This window comes from Geotrypetes seraphini, chromosome 2, assembly GCF_902459505.1.
Source record: "Geotrypetes seraphini chromosome 2, aGeoSer1.1, whole genome shotgun sequence".
In the NCBI taxonomy this organism is placed as follows: domain Eukaryota; kingdom Metazoa; phylum Chordata; class Amphibia; order Gymnophiona; family Dermophiidae; genus Geotrypetes; species Geotrypetes seraphini.
Window position 1 is genome coordinate 463,295,683 of NC_047085.1, and position 18,047 is coordinate 463,313,729.

At 39.5% G+C, this 18,047-nt stretch overlaps 1 protein-coding gene across 5 annotated transcripts in view; it reads left to right on the forward strand.

The window, feature by feature from the left end:
* NCAPG2 (non-SMC condensin II complex subunit G2) overlaps window positions 1–18,047 on the forward strand; it is a 180,663-nt gene that overhangs the window by 34,106 nt on the left and 128,510 nt on the right. For all 5 annotated transcript variants that reach the window (XM_033931595.1, XM_033931597.1, XM_033931598.1 and 2 more), the window contains exons 9-11: window positions 10,577–10,663; window positions 16,467–16,559; window positions 16,985–17,110. In XM_033931595.1, coding sequence (XP_033787486.1) covers window positions 10,577–10,663; window positions 16,467–16,559; window positions 16,985–17,110 — 306 coding nt within the window. The remainder of the gene's footprint in view (window positions 1–10,576; window positions 10,664–16,466; window positions 16,560–16,984; window positions 17,111–18,047) is intronic.

Here is an 18,047-nt window from a genome sequence, read left to right on the forward strand (position 1 = left end):
CACTAGGCATGACTGCATGGGCCCATTGCCCCCCTATTTTTTGGAGTTTGTGCTCCTGTTACACCAGGCCTTTTGCCATAACCAGAACATGCAGTTTTTTTTCCTAGCCTGAGCCTTCTGGGTCCCAAATAGCTGACTGCAATTTTCTGGTTGTCAAGAGCTAGAGGATCTGGAGTCTTTGTATTTGCTGGTACCAGTTGAGGAGAGTTTGTACTGGGATGAGGAGCTGCAGGAGGATGGCCTGCTCATGCCCACTGGGGAGGATCTTTTTGTGGTCAGCATTTTCTGTAGACCAGAGAACTCTTTAGCTTTATATCTCAGTTTCTTCAGGTCCTCAGTTTGTCAGAAGATGGTCCCTTTTCCGCCAAGCTGCGACAACCCCCCCCCCATGCCCTGAAGCATACCGCAACCCCCAACACCCCAACCCCCAGAGGGGCAGGGTGGGTGGGCAAATTAATATTTCCTACACTCCCTTCCTTCTATCTTCCTTACCCTGTCACCACTACCCTAACCACCCTCTCCTCCCCTGAATTTTTCAAACTAAATAATTCCTCTCATCTCCTCATTCCCGCCAAACCCCACCAATCACAATCCAGCCACAACCCCACCAATCAACTCCTCACTTTTCCCTAACAACTACTCATTCCCTATCAAACCTCACAACCACCGCCCTTCTCATCTCCCCCCCCCCATACCTATCCTCATATAAAATTCTCTTAAAATGGTTCAGCCAATGTTATTTGCCTACTTCTGAATACGTGGGTCCTTTTAACATTGGCATTCACACCATTTTCATCGTTCATACTAGAATAAACGTAACAATTAACACACAACAATGTATTATGGATAAATAAATTCTGGCCGCAGCTTTATTAGCCACAATACAATAACATTAACCATGGATTAACAAATGGCACTTTCCCCAACCTATCCCCCCAAAACCCCAACCCGTCGGCTAGTCGGTAACGACCTAGCTGCCCGCCCCCCTCCCCACATCATATTGTGTTTTCATAACAATAATTCAACCCTTGCCCCCCTCTCCCATGAGACCTGCAGTGCCCCCCGGCCTCACCAATACCTGTGGCGGTATCACACACAAGTATCTGCCCTTCCATCAATCCCTGTAACAAATCCCATAAACAATTCATTGTCAACCTGTAGCTCAACCCTTTTCCGCCACAGTGGTGACAGCATAAGCTTGTCACCGCTCCCCCCCATCAATGGGCACAGAAAAAACAGGGGGTAAGAGAACAACAAAGGTACCCTAACTGCGGCCAGAATGCTTCCCATAAAGAAATTCTAAAAGATCCTGTATGTAATTCAAAAAGATATCCAAGCCGATATCTGAGAGATGAACACCATCCGGGCGATAAAGCCCGGGACAGTCCACTCCAATCAAGTCATGTTGCAAAACCAAACCCCCCAAATTACACACAAACTTAGCAACCTCCACATTTACACATTTACGCAAACGCTCCCTTACTATTCCGTGCCCCAGTTCAAACTAACCAAGGAATAATTTGGGACCACATCACACGAGTGAGGGGCATAAAACAACTAAATAAGGGTTGCATTACAGGTACTATGGTAGAGTCATTGCCTATAGTTTTGCCAAAGCCAAACAAAGATCCCACATTGGTTTCAAATTACAGGCTATATCATTAATCAATGTAGATGGAAAACTTTTGGCTAAGACATTGGCTTTACGCTTAGCCAAGACTCTCCCTTTTATTATTGATATGCACCAAACTGGATTCGTTGCTAAGAGACATTCATCTAATAATACAAGATTGGCTTTTCATGTTAAATTTAACAAAAGCCATGAAAGATCCTGCTTTTTATGTATCCTTGGATGCAAAGAAAGCCTTTGATCGGGTGAAATGGACCTTCATGTATCTAGCTATGGAATGGTTTGGAATAGATTCAAGATTTATACAAATGATTCATACATTGTATAGCTCCCCTGTTGCAAAATTGTATATTAATAATAATTTTTCAGAATGCTTTAATTTGCGGAGGGGGGTTTAGACAAGGTTGTCCCCTATCTCCTTTGCTTTTTGATATTGTTTTGGAACCCTTGCTATTAGCTATTCAGCAAGTAAAGTAGATACAGGGTATTCCTTATTCAGACTGGGAATACAAAGTCTCTGCATATGCAGATGATATTTTGCTTCATTTGAGAAATCCAGAAACAACCATTCCATGCTTACTTGAATTGATTGAGAAATTTGGAAAATTTTCAGGCTATAAGATAAATTGGAGTAAATCTGAAGTCCTTCCACTAAACGTGTATTGTACAAAAGGCTTATTTGATTAATTTTCTTTTGTATGGAAGGAAGATGGATTAAAATATTTGGGAATTTGGATAAAAACATGCTGGAAGACACAATGAAAGAAAATGAAAAATCTATATTGCAGAAGGTAACAGAAATGTGTGAGCAATGGAATCCACTTCATCTGTCTTGGTGGGGGAGAGTTCAAACTATTATGATGATATTGCCTGTGGTTTGTTATCAGATGGGAATGGTACCAGTTTTTTTTAAGGGGTCCTTTTATAAAAAGTTAAATAGTATTCTTACAAAATTTGTTTGGCTGGGCAAAACTCCTAGAATTGCTTTAGTATCTTTACAAAAACCAATTGCGGAGAGTGGAGTAAATTTTCCCAGTTTTTATAGGTATCATCAAGCCTATATTTGCGCCAGGGTATGTATTGGGTCCTCCCAGAGCTCATTGATAATACCCTAGACTGGTTGTGGTTGGAGTGGCGACTCATGTTCCCTCTACATTTATGTCATGTTATTAGTATTAAAATGCCTAGATTGTATAAAGATAACAGAATATTTATGGATACATGGAAAACTTTGCGATTATGTTAGTAATCGACAAATCAAACTATATGGTTAAACTCCAAGATTCAAATTGGCGGTTTTAAGGTCATCTGGAAGCATTGGATGATAGCAGGTATACGGATTTTGGGTGATGTTATTTCAAATGGTAAACTGCTTGACTTTTCACAGTTGCAACATAAATAAAGTCTTAATAAAACACAAAGTTTTAGATGGTTGCAACTGAAGCAGGCTATTCAGGAAGGGTTCCCTGAATGGAAAAATCTCAATAATCAGTATAGTCTGGAGTTCTTATATTTTCAGGCAGACTTCTTGGGACACCAGGCCGCACAGTGGTATAAATTGATAAACGGATTTGTAAATAAAAAACCCAAAAATGGACTTAGAGACATTTGGAGCATTGCAATAAAGCATCAAATTACAGCGTCTCAATGGCCATGAATTTGGTCTTGAAGAATGAGATGTATAGTGTCCGCATCTATGAGACAAACTTGGTTTTTCCTTTTACATAGAGCATTTTGGACCCCAGTTAGATTACAAAAGTTAGATAGCTCTAAGTCTAATAGATGCTGGCATTGTAATCTGGAAGCAGAGACTTTAGACCACTTAATATTCTATTGTCCCTGTATCATGGCCTTTTGGAAATCAATTTGGTCTCAAATTAATTGTTTACTAGAAAACCATGTAGCATTATCATATGATACAATTATGTTTGGTATGTCAATGAGAACAAAGAGTCAAATTTCATCAAGCAACAATAAACTTTTATTGATTATGACAGGAGTTGCCATACAACATATCACCAGTAATTGGAAAAATTACAGTAGACTTAACTATACCTTCTGGTGGAATTAGTTGTGCCACATTTACAAAATGGAAAGAAAAATTGCCATACAAAAAGGGAATTATAAATTTTTTTTAAAGATTTGGGGGCCATTGACAAGTTATTGCAATGATTAGACACCATTTTCCACTGAAAGTACATTTATACATAGGGGGAGGGGGGATGGTATAAAGTTCTATTAAAGGTTTAATCAATAGATAAGAATATAATATTTATACAATATTTTTTGATTAAAATATTTGAGGGAAGGGTGGGTGGGGGTATAAATTTATGTATTTACGATTATATTATAAGGAAATTCAATTGATGTATACAAGTTTTAACTGATGTATTATTGTGTAATTGATGTAAGATGGAAAAATGAATAAAGAATTTGGAAAAAAAAAGAAGATGGAGAACCCTGCTGAAAGTTATGTGAAAGCCAGCTAAGATCTTTCTGTATAATAAGGATCTCAAGGAAATGGTAGAAGCAGAATGGCAAACCCTGGACTTGACTCTGAGAATTGGAAAAATGTGGGCTAGAATTTCAATTTCCCTTACAAAATATTGAGAGGTTTTGATTGCCAAAGGTGGATACCTTAGTAACAGCAGTTACTAAAAAGATGACAATTCTAGTGGAAGGAGGAACTGTGCTGAAAGATCCTCAGGATTGGAGGATTTGAGGTGCTTCTGAAGAGAACCTTTTGAGGTGTTGACGCTAGCCTTGCAAGCAGACATCTGTGGAGGTTATGTAGTGAGAGGTTGTTAGATCTTCCAGAAGTGAGTTCAGATCAGGTGTCTGAGAATGTTATTAATCTGGAATTAGGCATGGCCTTTTTGGAGGACACACTTTATGATCAGGAGGTTAGGTTGCCTGGGTTTTATCCCACAGGTTCAGAGCGCAAAGATCAGATCTTATGCAAATTGGATGACTGAAGGGCCTTGCTCCATTATTTCGAGAGGACTAATGCATTCAGGCTATCTGATCACCTTTTTGTTCTAACTGCTGCGCCTCACCATGGCAGGCTGGTGTCCAAATCCTCGATCACTCGATGGATTTGAATGTCCATTTCCACGACTTATATCGCCCATGGCAAGCAACTGCCAATTTCGCTTAAAGCATACTCGACGAGAGGTGTGGCAAAGTCTTGCATGATTCATACTGATGAAATTTGTAGGGTGGCTACTTGGTCTTCTATTCATACTTTTATCTGGTTTTACCGAGTGGATGTGGTGGCGCATTCTGATGCCGTTTTTGGGACCTTGATTTTGAGGGCACAGTAACATAGTAGATGACTTAAGAACATAAGAGTAGCCTTACTGGGTCAGATCAATGGTCCATCAAGCCCAGTAGCCAATCCAGGTCACTAGTAGCTGGCCAGAACCCAAGGTGTAGCAATATTCCATGCTACCAATACAGGGAAAGCAGTGGCTTGCCCAGTGTCTTTCTCAATAAAAGATTATGGACTTTTTCTTCCAGGAACTTGTCCAAACCTTTCTTAAAACCAGCTACATTATCCACTCTTACCATATCCTCTGACAATGCGTTCTACAGCTTAACTATTCTCTGAGTGAAAAAAAATTTCCTCCAATTGGTTGAAAAGTATTTCCCTGTAACTTCATTGAGTGTCCCTAGTCCTTGTAATTTTTTTTAATAGATTTTATTAATATTATGATATAAATTAACAGACTTACCATTTAACTGTACAAATCATGATAGTATATACATATGATTATGTAATAACAGATATGAAGTAATGCAAAGTGATGACAGCACACACATTATCAATAAGAGAAATATTGTGAGTAAGGAGTACACTCAACGAGCATCATGTTAACCCAACAAAAAGTGGTCATTATATGTCTTAAGTAATATGTTCTAAATTACTGTATATCAATGGTCCATAACGCAATAATTTTGGACAGGGCTCCAGATTCTAAGAAATGTGCCAGTGGATTGATGATTTCCTGCGATTGCACCTTCAGATTTGGTAGTGATGCATACAGTATTCCACCAGACCGTGAATTCTACTTTTGATAAATTCTTCCAGGAATGCAGTATGTTCTTAATAGCTAAAAATAATAATATATTGAGTCTTTGTAATTTTTGATGGAGTGAAAAATCGATCCATTTGTACCTGTTCTACTCCACTCAGGATTTTGTAGACTTCAATCATATCTCCCCTCAGCTGTCTCTTTTCCATGCTGAAGAGCCCTAACCGTTTTAGTCTTTCATCATACGAGAGGAGTTCTATCCCCTTTACCATCTTGGTAGTTCTTTGAACCTTTTCTAGCACCCGAATGGTCCATCCAGTCTGCCGAACCATACCCTCTCTTTAAATTACAGTACTCCCCCGATATCCGCGGGGGTTCCGTTCCAGGAACCCCCGCAAATCTTAAAAAATCGTGAATACGTTTTTTAGCGGGGGAGACAGGAGAGGGAGCGCCAGTGAGTGAAAGAAATCACGGTATGCTCCAACCGCCTCTTCCTGTACTAAAGTCGGGCCTCACCAATCAGGAGCTGCATGTCAAAGCTCATTCCATCCCATCCAAACCATTCCAGCTGTCGGAAGCCCTCCCCAGCCCATCCTCAACCAACCAGCCATATATAGACATTGATTATGCAAGTCTGCCCAGTACTGGCCTTAGTCCTTCAATATACTGTATACCATTATTTTCTGATTAGAGATCCTCTGAATTCATCCCATGCTTTTTTGAACTTTGTCATCGTTTTCCTCTCCACCACCTCCCTCAGGAGCACATTCCAGGCATCAATCACCCTCTCTATAAAGAATTTCCTAACATTACTCTTTTTTTTTTTTAATTCATTATTTAAATTTTATAATTTGACATAATAAACAGTCAATTCAAAGAAATATTCCAATACCAGTCTCAACAATTGTTAACAAAATAGTCAAAAAGATACATTTAGATGGAAAAAGGAAACAAAACAATCAATACAAAAGGAAAATTTTTTCTTTGAAATTCTAAATATACCGGATTGAAAAATTAGACCTCAATAAGGTGGGAGAAAGCTATTTTTGCTGAATTTTCAATCAAACATTACAAAGAAAATAAAGATGGTATTGAGTGGAGACAAGGAACCTAATTAAACTAAGCAGGTATGCAACAACAATTCTCTCAAGAATATTAAGATTGCTCTCTCGCAGAAATAAATTTTATCAACTGCTGGGGTTCAAAATAAACATGTCTATTCCCCTGATAGACCATCACACATTTACAAGGGTACTCTTGAGTCTACTACCCCTCAACCTCAGATCATGTCCTCTGGTTTTTACCATTTTCCTTTCTCTGGAAAAGATTTAGTTCTATGTTAATAACCTTTCAAGTATTTGAATGTATGAATCTTATCTCCCCTGTCCCTCCTTTCCTCTAGGGTATACATATTCAGGTCTTCCAGTCTCTCCTCATACATCTTTTAGCGCAAACCTCCTACCATTTTCGTCATTCTCCTCTGAACCGCTTCAAGTCTTCTTATGTCCTTTGCCAGATACGTCTCCAAAGCTGAACACAATACTCCTAAGTGGAGTACAACAACCTGTACAGGGGCATCAGCACCATCTTCTATTGGTTACGCCTCTTTTTATACAGCCTAGCATCCTTCTGGCAACAGCCACCGCCTTGTCACACTGTTTCTTTGCCTTTAGATCTTTGGACACTATCACCCCAAGGTCCCTCTCCCCATCCGTGCACATCAGCCTCTCACCTCCCAGCACCTATGGCTCCTTCCAATTACTAATCCCCAAATGCATTACTCTGCATTTCTTTGCATTGAATTTTAGTTGCCAGATAGTAGATGATTACTCAAATTTTTGCAGATTCTTTTTCATTTTTTCCACTCCCTCCTCGGTGTCTACTCTGTTACAAATCTTGGTATTATCTGCAAAAAAGCAAACCTTTCTTTCTTAACCCTTCAGCAATATCAATCGGAAACATATTGAACAGGATCAGCCCCAGCACCAAACCCTGAGGGACTACAATACTCACCTTTCCATTCTCTGAGCAAATTCCATTAGCTATCACCCTCTGGCATCTGTCCGTCAACCAGTTTCTAATCCAGTTCACTACTTTGGGTCCTCACTTCAGCCCGTCAAGTTTGTTGAAGAGCCTGCTATGAGGAACCGTATCAAAGGCTTTGCTGAAATATAAGTAAATTACATCTAGCGTATGTCCTTGATCCAATGAAAAAGTTCAGTCAGGTTTGCTTGGCATGGTTTACCTATAGTAAATCCATGTTGCCTCGGATCCTGTAACCCATTAGATTCTAGGACGTTGGCTATCTTTTCTTTCAGCAATACTTCCATTATTTTTCCAACAGCCAAAGTGAGGCTTACTGGCTTGTAGTTTCCCACTTCATCTCTGTGACCACTTTTGTGAATAGGGACCACATCCACTCTTCTCCAATCCCCAGGAACCACTCCCATCTCCAGAGATTTGTTGAACAAGTCTTTAATAGGACCCGCCACAATCTCTCCCAGCTCCCTTAGTATCCTGGGATGGATCCTGTCCAGTTCCATCGCTTTGTCCACTTTCAGTTTTTCAAGTTGTTCATAAACACTTTCCTCCGTGAATGGTGCAGAATCTACTCCATTTTCGTGTGTAACTTTGTCAGATAATCTCAGTCCTTCTCCAGGGTTTTCTTCCGTGAACACAGACAGAAGTATTTGTTTAGAACGTTTGCTTTTTCCTCATCACTCTCCACATATCGGTTCTTAGCATTTTTTTAGTTTCACAATTCCATTTTTCATCTTTCTACAAATTTGTCTCCCTTTTTTATATTTTTAGCCATTTGCTCTTCTGCCTGCGCTTTTGCCAGACGTATCTCTCTCTTGGCTTCTTTCAGTTTCACCTGGTAGACCTTTCTGTACTCCTCGTCTCGTTTTTTTTTTAATATTTCAGGAATGCCAACTCTTTTGCTTTATTTTCTCCGCCACTAGTTTGGAGAAGTATACCGGTTTCCTTTTTCCCTTGTTTTTATTTATTTTTTTCACATAAAAATCTATAGCAATTTTTATTGCTCCTTCAGCTTAGACCAGACATGGGCAAACTACGACTCGCGGGTCATATCCGGCCCATTTAGTATTTTAATCAGGCCTACCGAATTACCTTTGTGGCGATGTTTATTTTTCGTTCTACAAATAGCCGGAGCCTTGAAGTTGTGTGCATCTGCCAGAAAGTCCTCCTCTGACGCAACCGGAAACAGGAAGTTGCATCAGAGGAGAGCTTTCCGGCAGACGCACGCAACTTCAAGGCTCCAGCTCCTTGTAGAAAGAAAAGTAAACTGCCACGAAGGTAAGGGGAAGGAAGGGAGGGAGATGCTCAGACCACAGATGGAGGGAGGGGACTGCTGGACTGCGCAAAGAATGCTGGAGGGGGAGGGATGGAGCAGAGGAACAGACACTGAAGGGAACTGGGGGAGAGAGAGGAGAAGATGCTGCTGAAGGGAACTGGGAAGAGAGAGAAGGGAGAAGACGTTGCTGAAGGGAACTGGGGAAGAGAGAGAGGGGAGAAGACGCTGCTGAAGGGAACTATGGGGGGAGCGGAGGGAAGAAGATGGGCGCCAGACCAATGGAGTGGGTGGTGGGAGAGATGGAAGAGAGAGGCACAGTAACAGAGCATATGGAAGAGGCAGAGAGAAGGCAGACAGTGGATGGAAGGAATTGGATGAGGAAAGCAGAAACCAGACAACAAAGGTAAAAAGAAAAAAAGTCTATTTTATTTATTTATTTTTTTTGCTTTAGGATAAAGTAGTATTAGTCGTGTTGATAAACATTTATAAACAAAGCCCTGCCAGCTAACATCTCTTCCACTAGTTCAGCAGCCAGAACTTTGATTTATAAAATGACAATTGTACAGAATATTTCTTCTTTTTATACTTTAATAAAATAAGTTCAGTATAAAGGTATTCGAGGCTTGTGTGGATGGGATCAGATGGTTTGTGGGGATGAGGACTGAGCTCGCAGGGATGGGGACCAAGCTCGTGGGATTGGGACGGGTCCAGCCCCTCTGTCAAATTTAAGAACCCATTGTGGCCCACGACTCAAAAAGTTTGCCCACCTCTGGCTTAGACCATTGTTTTTCCACTTCTCTTATGTCCGTTCATCCTAACAGCTCTTTCTTCAGGTACTTCTGTTCTCCCTAGCTAAAGTGGCTTTGGTATGTCACTTAGCATATGGAATCCGGAAGGGATGTAACAGAATGGAAAATTAGGTTTATACCTTCAATAATCTTCTTTCTATTAGTCCCTGGAGGATTCCATACGACCCCACCCTCTCTGTGTACACTCAGTTGTTTGGGGTAACCTGCTCCTTTCTGCCTCGGTTACTCTCCTTACTGGCTTGAAGATTTTCCAGCCAGTGGCCAAATCCTGTTGGGAGTTTCTGTGAGTATGCACATTACCGAAGGCCTTTCTTGGGGTGCTCGTTGCACACAGCATTGTTCCTCAATGTTTTTCTTAGTTGTCTTTGTTCCTGTTTTTCACTTGTTAATAGTTTGCAGAACATACCAGTTTTTACATTACTTATGTTGATGGGGATCCTCCCCTATAGACCCCCTGGATTTGCAGGTATGTGCTTGCCTTTGGGACTAAACTAGCATTGTTTACTAACTCTCAGGCTAAGGGGGTGGAGCATGTGTTCAGAAAAGATTTCTGCAACACCCGGACTGCAGGTTGGGATTGAACACCTAGCGTTTGGAATCTTCTAGGGACTAACAGAAAGAAGATTATCAAAGGTATAAACCTAATCTTCCATTAATTATCTTTCTTAGACTATATTTAAGATGAAATGAGTGTTGAAATAAAGTGAAGTTTTTCTATCATTTTCTTATGAATACCCTCGTGTGTGACATTTAGAAATGATTTGAACATATTTTTTTTCCACTTTAGGCTATTGAACATACCTGCATACAAGACTTCATGCATCATGGTATTCATCTTCCCAGAAATTCACCTGTGCATCCCAAAGTGCGAAAGGTGATTCTGCTGAGATGCTTCATAAAGTAAAGAAAAAACTTATGTAGTACTTATGAAATATAATATATATGAATTCTCTCATATGTTATTGAACGTGATAATACAGTCTGTGATTGTAACAGATAGTTTTTAAATTGCAAAGTTCTATCAGGTTCTGAGGCTTTTTCCTCTGCTTTGATACTCCAGGAAATCCTAATCTGTTGATTATAAAATTGATTTCAGGGCTATTTATTTAAAAAATTTCTATACCGTTTAAAACTAAACAGTTTACATAATTTACATACATAATTTTGTAAAAACATGATAAAACAGACACACAAACAATGTTTTTGAACTTGGTTTTCTTCTCATCTCTCTATCACCCTTTTAGACCCTGATTCTGAAAAGTGCGGTCCCGATTTTAGGCAGTTGTAGGTGTCCTACAGCTGTCTAATCAACCAATCGGGATGCACGTTTTAAAAAAAAAAATGCTTCCCAGGCAGGCAGCCTATATTGAAGGCGCCTCCGGGAGCCTAGGGAGGCCCGCAAGATGCCTAAGCTCGCCTAAGGGACTTAGGCGAACCTAGGCGGCCCTATGTGTCTCCCTAGTAGAGGAAGAGATGCTTAAAATGTAGGCCAGCAAAATGCTGGCCTACATTGTAAGTAGACGCGGCCGCTATACTTATCGCGGCAAGGGATCTCCCTGCCGCAATAAGTATAGCGACCGCCTGTCCGATCACCGGCAGGAGGGTGCCGAACCCCTCCTGCCGGAAAACTGGATCCCCTCTGGACCCCCCATGCTAATGACCTGCTCCCATGACTCCCCTAATCTCCCCCCCAAACTAACCTCCCCCCCAACTAATCTCCCCCCCCAACTAACCTTTAAATGTCCGTCGGCTGGACGGGTCTTGCTGCCGTCCAGCCGACAGGCCCGCCTCGTCGAAATGAGACGGGCTTGTCCCTTCCCGGCCCATCCCCGCTAAGTCTAAGGCCTGATTGGCCCAGGCTCTAGAAGCCTGGACCAATCAGGCCTTAGGCATAGCAGGTCCGCCCATCCCCACTAACCCTAAGGTGTGATTGGCGCAGGCTCGTAGGCACCTGGGCCAATCAGGCCTTAGGATTAGTGGGGATGGGCATACCCGCTATGCCTAAGGCCTGATTGGTCTAGGCTTCTAGAGCCTGGGCCAATCAGGCCTTAGACTTAGTGGGGATGGGCCGGTAAGGGGCGGGCCCATCTCATTTCAACAAGGCGGGCCTATCGGCTGGACGGCAGCAAGATCCGTCCAGCCGACCAACATTTAAAGGTTAGTTGGGGGGGAGGTTAGGGGAGTCATGGGGGGAGGTCATTAGCATGGGGGGTCCAGAGAGGGTCCGGCTTTCTGGCAGGAGGGGTTGGGCACCTCCTGCCAGCGATTGTGAATTGGGGGGGGCGTTCCGGCAGGAGGGTTCGGCACCCTCCTGCCTGCGATCGGACAGGCGGCCGCTATACTTATCCTTTGCTGCGATACTTATCCCTTGCCGCGATAAGTGTAGCGGCCTCATCTAATCTAACCTGATTCTCTAACCGGCGTCTGTAACATGGACGCTGGTTACAGAATCGGGGTTAGTGTAGGCCCGATTCTGTATAGGACACCTCTCCCAGGCATCCTATACAGAATCAGGGCCTTAGTGTATACAGTGGTGGTTCCTCCTCCACTGCTATCCCACTACCTCAGGGCTATGTCTTGGGTCCTCCTTTTTTCATCTATACTCATTCCCTGATTTCCTTTAATGGCTTTCAATATCACCTGTATGCAGTCAACGCCCGGATCTACCTCTGTATGCCAGAAATTTCTACAGAAATCCAAGCCCAAGTCTAAGCCTGCCTGTGTGACATTGCTGCCTGGATGTCTCGCCACCATTTAAAACTGAACATGGCCATTGGCTGTGAGGGAACTCTCTTTTATTTTTATTTTTATTTTTTTTTTTTTGGGGGGGAAGGTAATTTTTATTAATGCTGTCCCTGGTGAGCTATAAGAATTCATGCTACCAGGGACTTGATTTCTGCCCATTGGTGGTGGAGTTACTTTTATAGAGTAAGTTTGGGGTTGGTTGGGATGATTGTTCTCTGATCAGGTTAATAGTAGGAAATTGAGGGAGTTGGTTGAGTTTGTAGTTTGGTAGAGAGAGGGAGGGTTATCAATGCTATTGATGGGGACTTTTGTACAAGTTCACTTTCTTCTTGCACTGTTATATTAGTCCCCCTTCCTACCTACTGTTTATTTCCTTTTGGGGGAGCTTTTAGGTTATACCTTTTGGGTTATACTTTGGTTATAATACTGGTAATGTTGTATCTTTTTGTTTTTGTACTGTTGTGTTGTCATCAATAAAAACTGTTATTCCTTAAAAAATGAACATGGCCAAGACTTGATCTCCTTATCTTTCCACCTAAACCTACCTCTCCTCTTCCCCCATTCTCTATTTCTGTGGATAACCTCTTATCCTCCCTGTCTCGTCAGCTCGCAACTTCGAGGCTATCTTTGACTCCTTTCTCTCTCTCTTCCTCTGCACAAATCCAGCAGACCTCTAAAGCCTGCTGTTTCTTTCTATATAATATCACCAAATTCTGATCCTTCCTTTCTGAGCACATTACTAAAATCCTTATCCACACTCTTATCACCTCTCGCAACTTGCTTCTCACAGATCTTCCACTAAACCATCTCTCTCCCCTTCAATCTGCTGTATTACTTAAATTCCACCAGTGTCTCTATGCTCACATTACCCTTCTCCTGAAGTCACATCATTGGCTTCCTATCCACTCTTCTTATTGACTTGACTTAAGTGCATTCACTCTGCAGCTCCTCAGTATCTCTCCTTATACTCCTCCCTGGGAAATCTTCTTTGGGTAAGTCTCTCTTATCTGTGCTTTTCTCCTCCACTGCCAACTCCGGACTCCAATCCTGGAACATATGCCTGGAATAGTCTGCCTGAGTCAGTACATCAAGTTCTATCTCTGGCAGTATTCAAATCTAGGCTAACCATTCCCCCCCCCCCTTTTTTTTTTTTTTTCTAGGCTGCTTTTAACTCCTAACTCCCACTCAGTTGTAAAGTACCCATATCCGCTTTATCATTCCCTCTGTGAGAAATTTCCTAATGCCTATTTGTCTTGTTTGTCTCTTTTAATTAGCTTGTAAGATTTTTATTGAATGGTTTGGTATAGGACCTGGTTTTATTAAAATGATTCAAACATTATATAGCTCCCCTGGAGCAAGATTAAATATAAACAATAATTTATCTGATAAATTTAACTTGCTAAGGGGAGTTAGACAGGGTTGTCCTTTATCTCCCTTACTATTTGATATCGTTCTAGAACCCTTATTAATTGCAATAAATCAAACTAAGGGAATAAAGGGAATCACATTTTCTAATTAGGAATTTAAATTATCTGCATATGCAGATGATATATTATTATATTTAAGAGAACCAGAAGACACCATTCCACATCTACTTAATTTAATAGAAAAGTTTGGAAAGTTTTCTGGATATAAAATCAATTGGGAAAAATCTGAAGTTCTTCCAATTAATATCCATTGCACCAAAGGACTATTTGATTCATATTCATTTAAATGGAAAGAGGAAGGACTAAAATATTTAGGTATTCTTATAAAAAATACAATTGATGACACAGTAAAAGAGAATGAAAAACTTTTATTAAAAAAAATAACAGAAATGTGCGAGCAATGGAATCCTTTACATCTTTCTTGGTGGGGAAGAGTCCAAACAGTTAAAATGATGATTTTACCTGTGGTTTGTTATCAAATGAGTATGATTCCAATATTTTTTCAGGGGTCATTTTATAAAAAATTAAACAATATTCTAACAAAATTTGTTTGGTTTGGGAAAAGACCAAGAATCGCTTTAGCATCATTACAAAAAACAATTAAGGAAGGAGGGGTAAATTTTCCAAATTTCTATAGGTACCATCAAGCCTATATTTTAAGACAGGGAATGTATTGGATCCTCCCAGATCTCATGGAAAATGTACCCGACTGGTTATATTTAGAATGGCGCCTCATGTTTCCTTTACATCCAGAACATTTTATCAGTATAACAATGCCTAGGAGATATAAGGACAACAGAATTCTAATAGATACATGGAAAACACTAAGATTTATAAGCAATTTAACACCAGATCCTTTGACTAAATCTTTAAATCAATCTATTTGGGTAAACTCCAAGATCAAAATTGGTGGATTTAAAATAGTATGGAAACAATGGATAAAAGCAGGTATACGAACTTTAAAAGATGTAATAGTAAATGGATCACTGCTTAGTTTTTCACAATTGCAACAAAAATTTGGATTAGATAAAACACAATATTTTAAATGGATGCAATTGAAGCAGGCCATTCAGGAAGGGTTCCCTGAATGGAAGAATCTTAACACTCAATATAGTTTACCAATCCTTTGTTTTCAAGCGGATTTTCTAGGACACCAAGCCGCAAAATGGTATAAGAAAATAAACGAATTTTTAAACAAAAAAAAGAGATCAGGACTTAGGGATATTTGGAGTATTGAGATAGGACAGATAATTTCTCCATCTCAATGGCAAAAATTTTGATCCTGGAGAATACATACTACAAGATCAGCATCTATGAGTCAAACATGGTTGTTTTTATTACATAGAGTTTTATGGACCCCTACGAGATTACAAAAATTAGATAGTAGTAGATCTAATAGATGCTGGCATTGTAAGATAGAAGTGGGGACATTAGACCATTTACTATTCTTTTGTCCCTGCATTAATTCCTTTTGGAAATTAATTTGGCCCCAAATTAATAATTTATTAGAAAATCATGTTGGACTATCATATGATACAATATTATTTGGAACAGCAATGAGAACACAAAGTCCGATTTCTGCTGATAATAATAAACTTTTATTAATTTTAACAGGGGTAGCCATACAGCAAATTACTCAGAACTGGAAGGATTACACTAAATTGAATTACACTTTTTGGTGGAATTCAATTTGTCATATATATAAAATGGAAAAAGTATTGGCATTACAACAAGGTTATATTAACAAATTTAATAAAATATGGAGACCATTGACAATTTATTCCACTGATCAGATATAATAACACATGTATAGAACATATAGAAGGGGTAGGGAGGGAAAACTATTGTAATATTAATATGATATAAATTCTGAAAAAGGGTTTATTTAATTCACATTGTAAGAAAATTTAATGATAATTTCAAGTGTTTTTTTGTATAATTGAATGTATTACATGTATTTCACTTGATGTAAGAATTTAAAAAAAAAAGAATAAAAAATATTTATACAAAAAAAAAAAAGATTTTTATTGAACAAGGATTGTCTTACATGTTTTATGTACAGTGCTGTGTATGCCTAGCATCGCTATAGAAATAAGTAGTTGTAATAGTGATGAAATTTGATTATAATAGGTGTTTGAAGATTTATAGGGCTCCTTTTACGAAGGTGCGCTAGCGGTTTTAGCGCATGCACCGGATTAGCGTGCGCTAGCTGAAAATCTACCACCTGCTCAAAAGGAGGCAGTAGCGGCTAGCGCGCAGGGCAATTTAGCGCACGCTATTCCACACGTTAAGGTCCTAGCGCTCCTTTGTAAAAGGAGCCCTTATAGTCTTGAGAATTAGCAGTCCACTATTCTTCGTTATTTTATATTGTAGATTTAGTATGTTTGTCAATGATGATCTATTCACCTGGCTTCTTAGTTTTTGAGTAAATACAGTAATGTGTTTTGATATTATAATAAGCAGTCCTAGCTTAACTAATATTCCCTATTACATTTGGGTTCATAGTTGCTGAGTTATTTTCACCAACAAAAACTGCGTCAGGGAGTGGAAGAAATGTTATGCAGGTTGTATCAGCCTATCATCTGGAGAGGGTTAAAGGTAATTTCTGAATTATATTCTTATTTTAATGTTGCATCTCTGAACATATTTTAGATTCAAACAGTTTTTATTGATGCAAACATCATCGAATACAACAAATACAACATCAAAGTACATCAATAATGCATCAACTTTTATAATATAGTATACATAATAAAAGACAAATTCCAATTTAAATAAACCCCCCACTTTATCTATATGTGTTTGAACCTTTACCGTCCCTCTCCACACCCACCCCTCCCCACCAAATAGTACTTTCTTCCCAACTTTCTCTGAACATATTTTATTTACATAAGCAGAATTTGCATAAATGTTGCTATTTAACTTGTTGCTCAGACTAACCTGATATTTACTCTCTGCTTTTTAGTTTATTAAATTGACGAATATCATGAACTTTGCTAATAGTTCTTTTCTCTCTCTGACAGGCCAGAAACTCACAGGTTCGATCAAATGCTGCTTTGCTCTTTGTAGAAGCATTTCCAATAAGAGATCCTCACCTTAACAACGAGGAAATGGATAATGAAATTCAGAAACAGTTTGATGAACTTTTTGTATGTGTTTATTTTATTTTTGGTGTGTGGGGGGGGGGGGGGGTTTATAGACAGAGAATTTTACACCCACATTTAGGTAAGCTTATTTGGAAGCCATGGGGTTAAGACATACCAGAAGCCACTGTAAAGTACAGCTCAATGTGAAGCTGATACTTTATCTTGGATTCAGACATTAATTGTGCTGTGCTGTTATTACTATTTGGATGAAGATTGGTTTTATCATATTGAATGGATAACAAATGGCAGCTTAAAAATGGCTTCAGTACTTTGTGCCCACAGGCCTGTACTATTGGATTGGCTTGGATTTATTATACCACTTGTACATGAGTATTAAGCAGTTTACAATACTAATACATTAGAAATGAGGGTTATATTTTCAGTCATTAGAAAATTTTCCCTCTCTGTCACAGTGGGCTCACAATCTAATTATAGTATCTATGTAAGAAGTCTAAGGCAGAGACAGCCCTGGTGAGGTGATGTAAACAATGGAATAGAATAAAGGAATTCTTATCTAGGGTTTAGATTTTGGGAGTGGTGAAGAAAATAGACTTGAGGTGTGAGGGAAATGAATGGCTTGAAGCTTGGGTAAATAAAAAAAGATAAGCAAAAATAAGATAGAGGAAAAAGCCTATGGATTCAGGAAAATAGAAGTATCTGGAATGAATAAAAAACCAGGAAGGACTGAGGTGGAAGAAAAAGTATAATATGTGACAAGAGAACAGAAAAGTTATAAATTGTTTTTCACAGTTTGTCATATTGAAGGCAAGAGGGAATGACTTATTTGCAGAAAAAAATAATAAAACAAGATTCTATCCCTCCTCATCCCTTTCTCAAATAGTCTGTGTGCTTGAGGCAAAGGAAAATAAGATCCCATATAGCAAAATATAGAGAGACATAGCATTTTCAATAACAGGTGACTTTTTAGTGCAAAAAAATT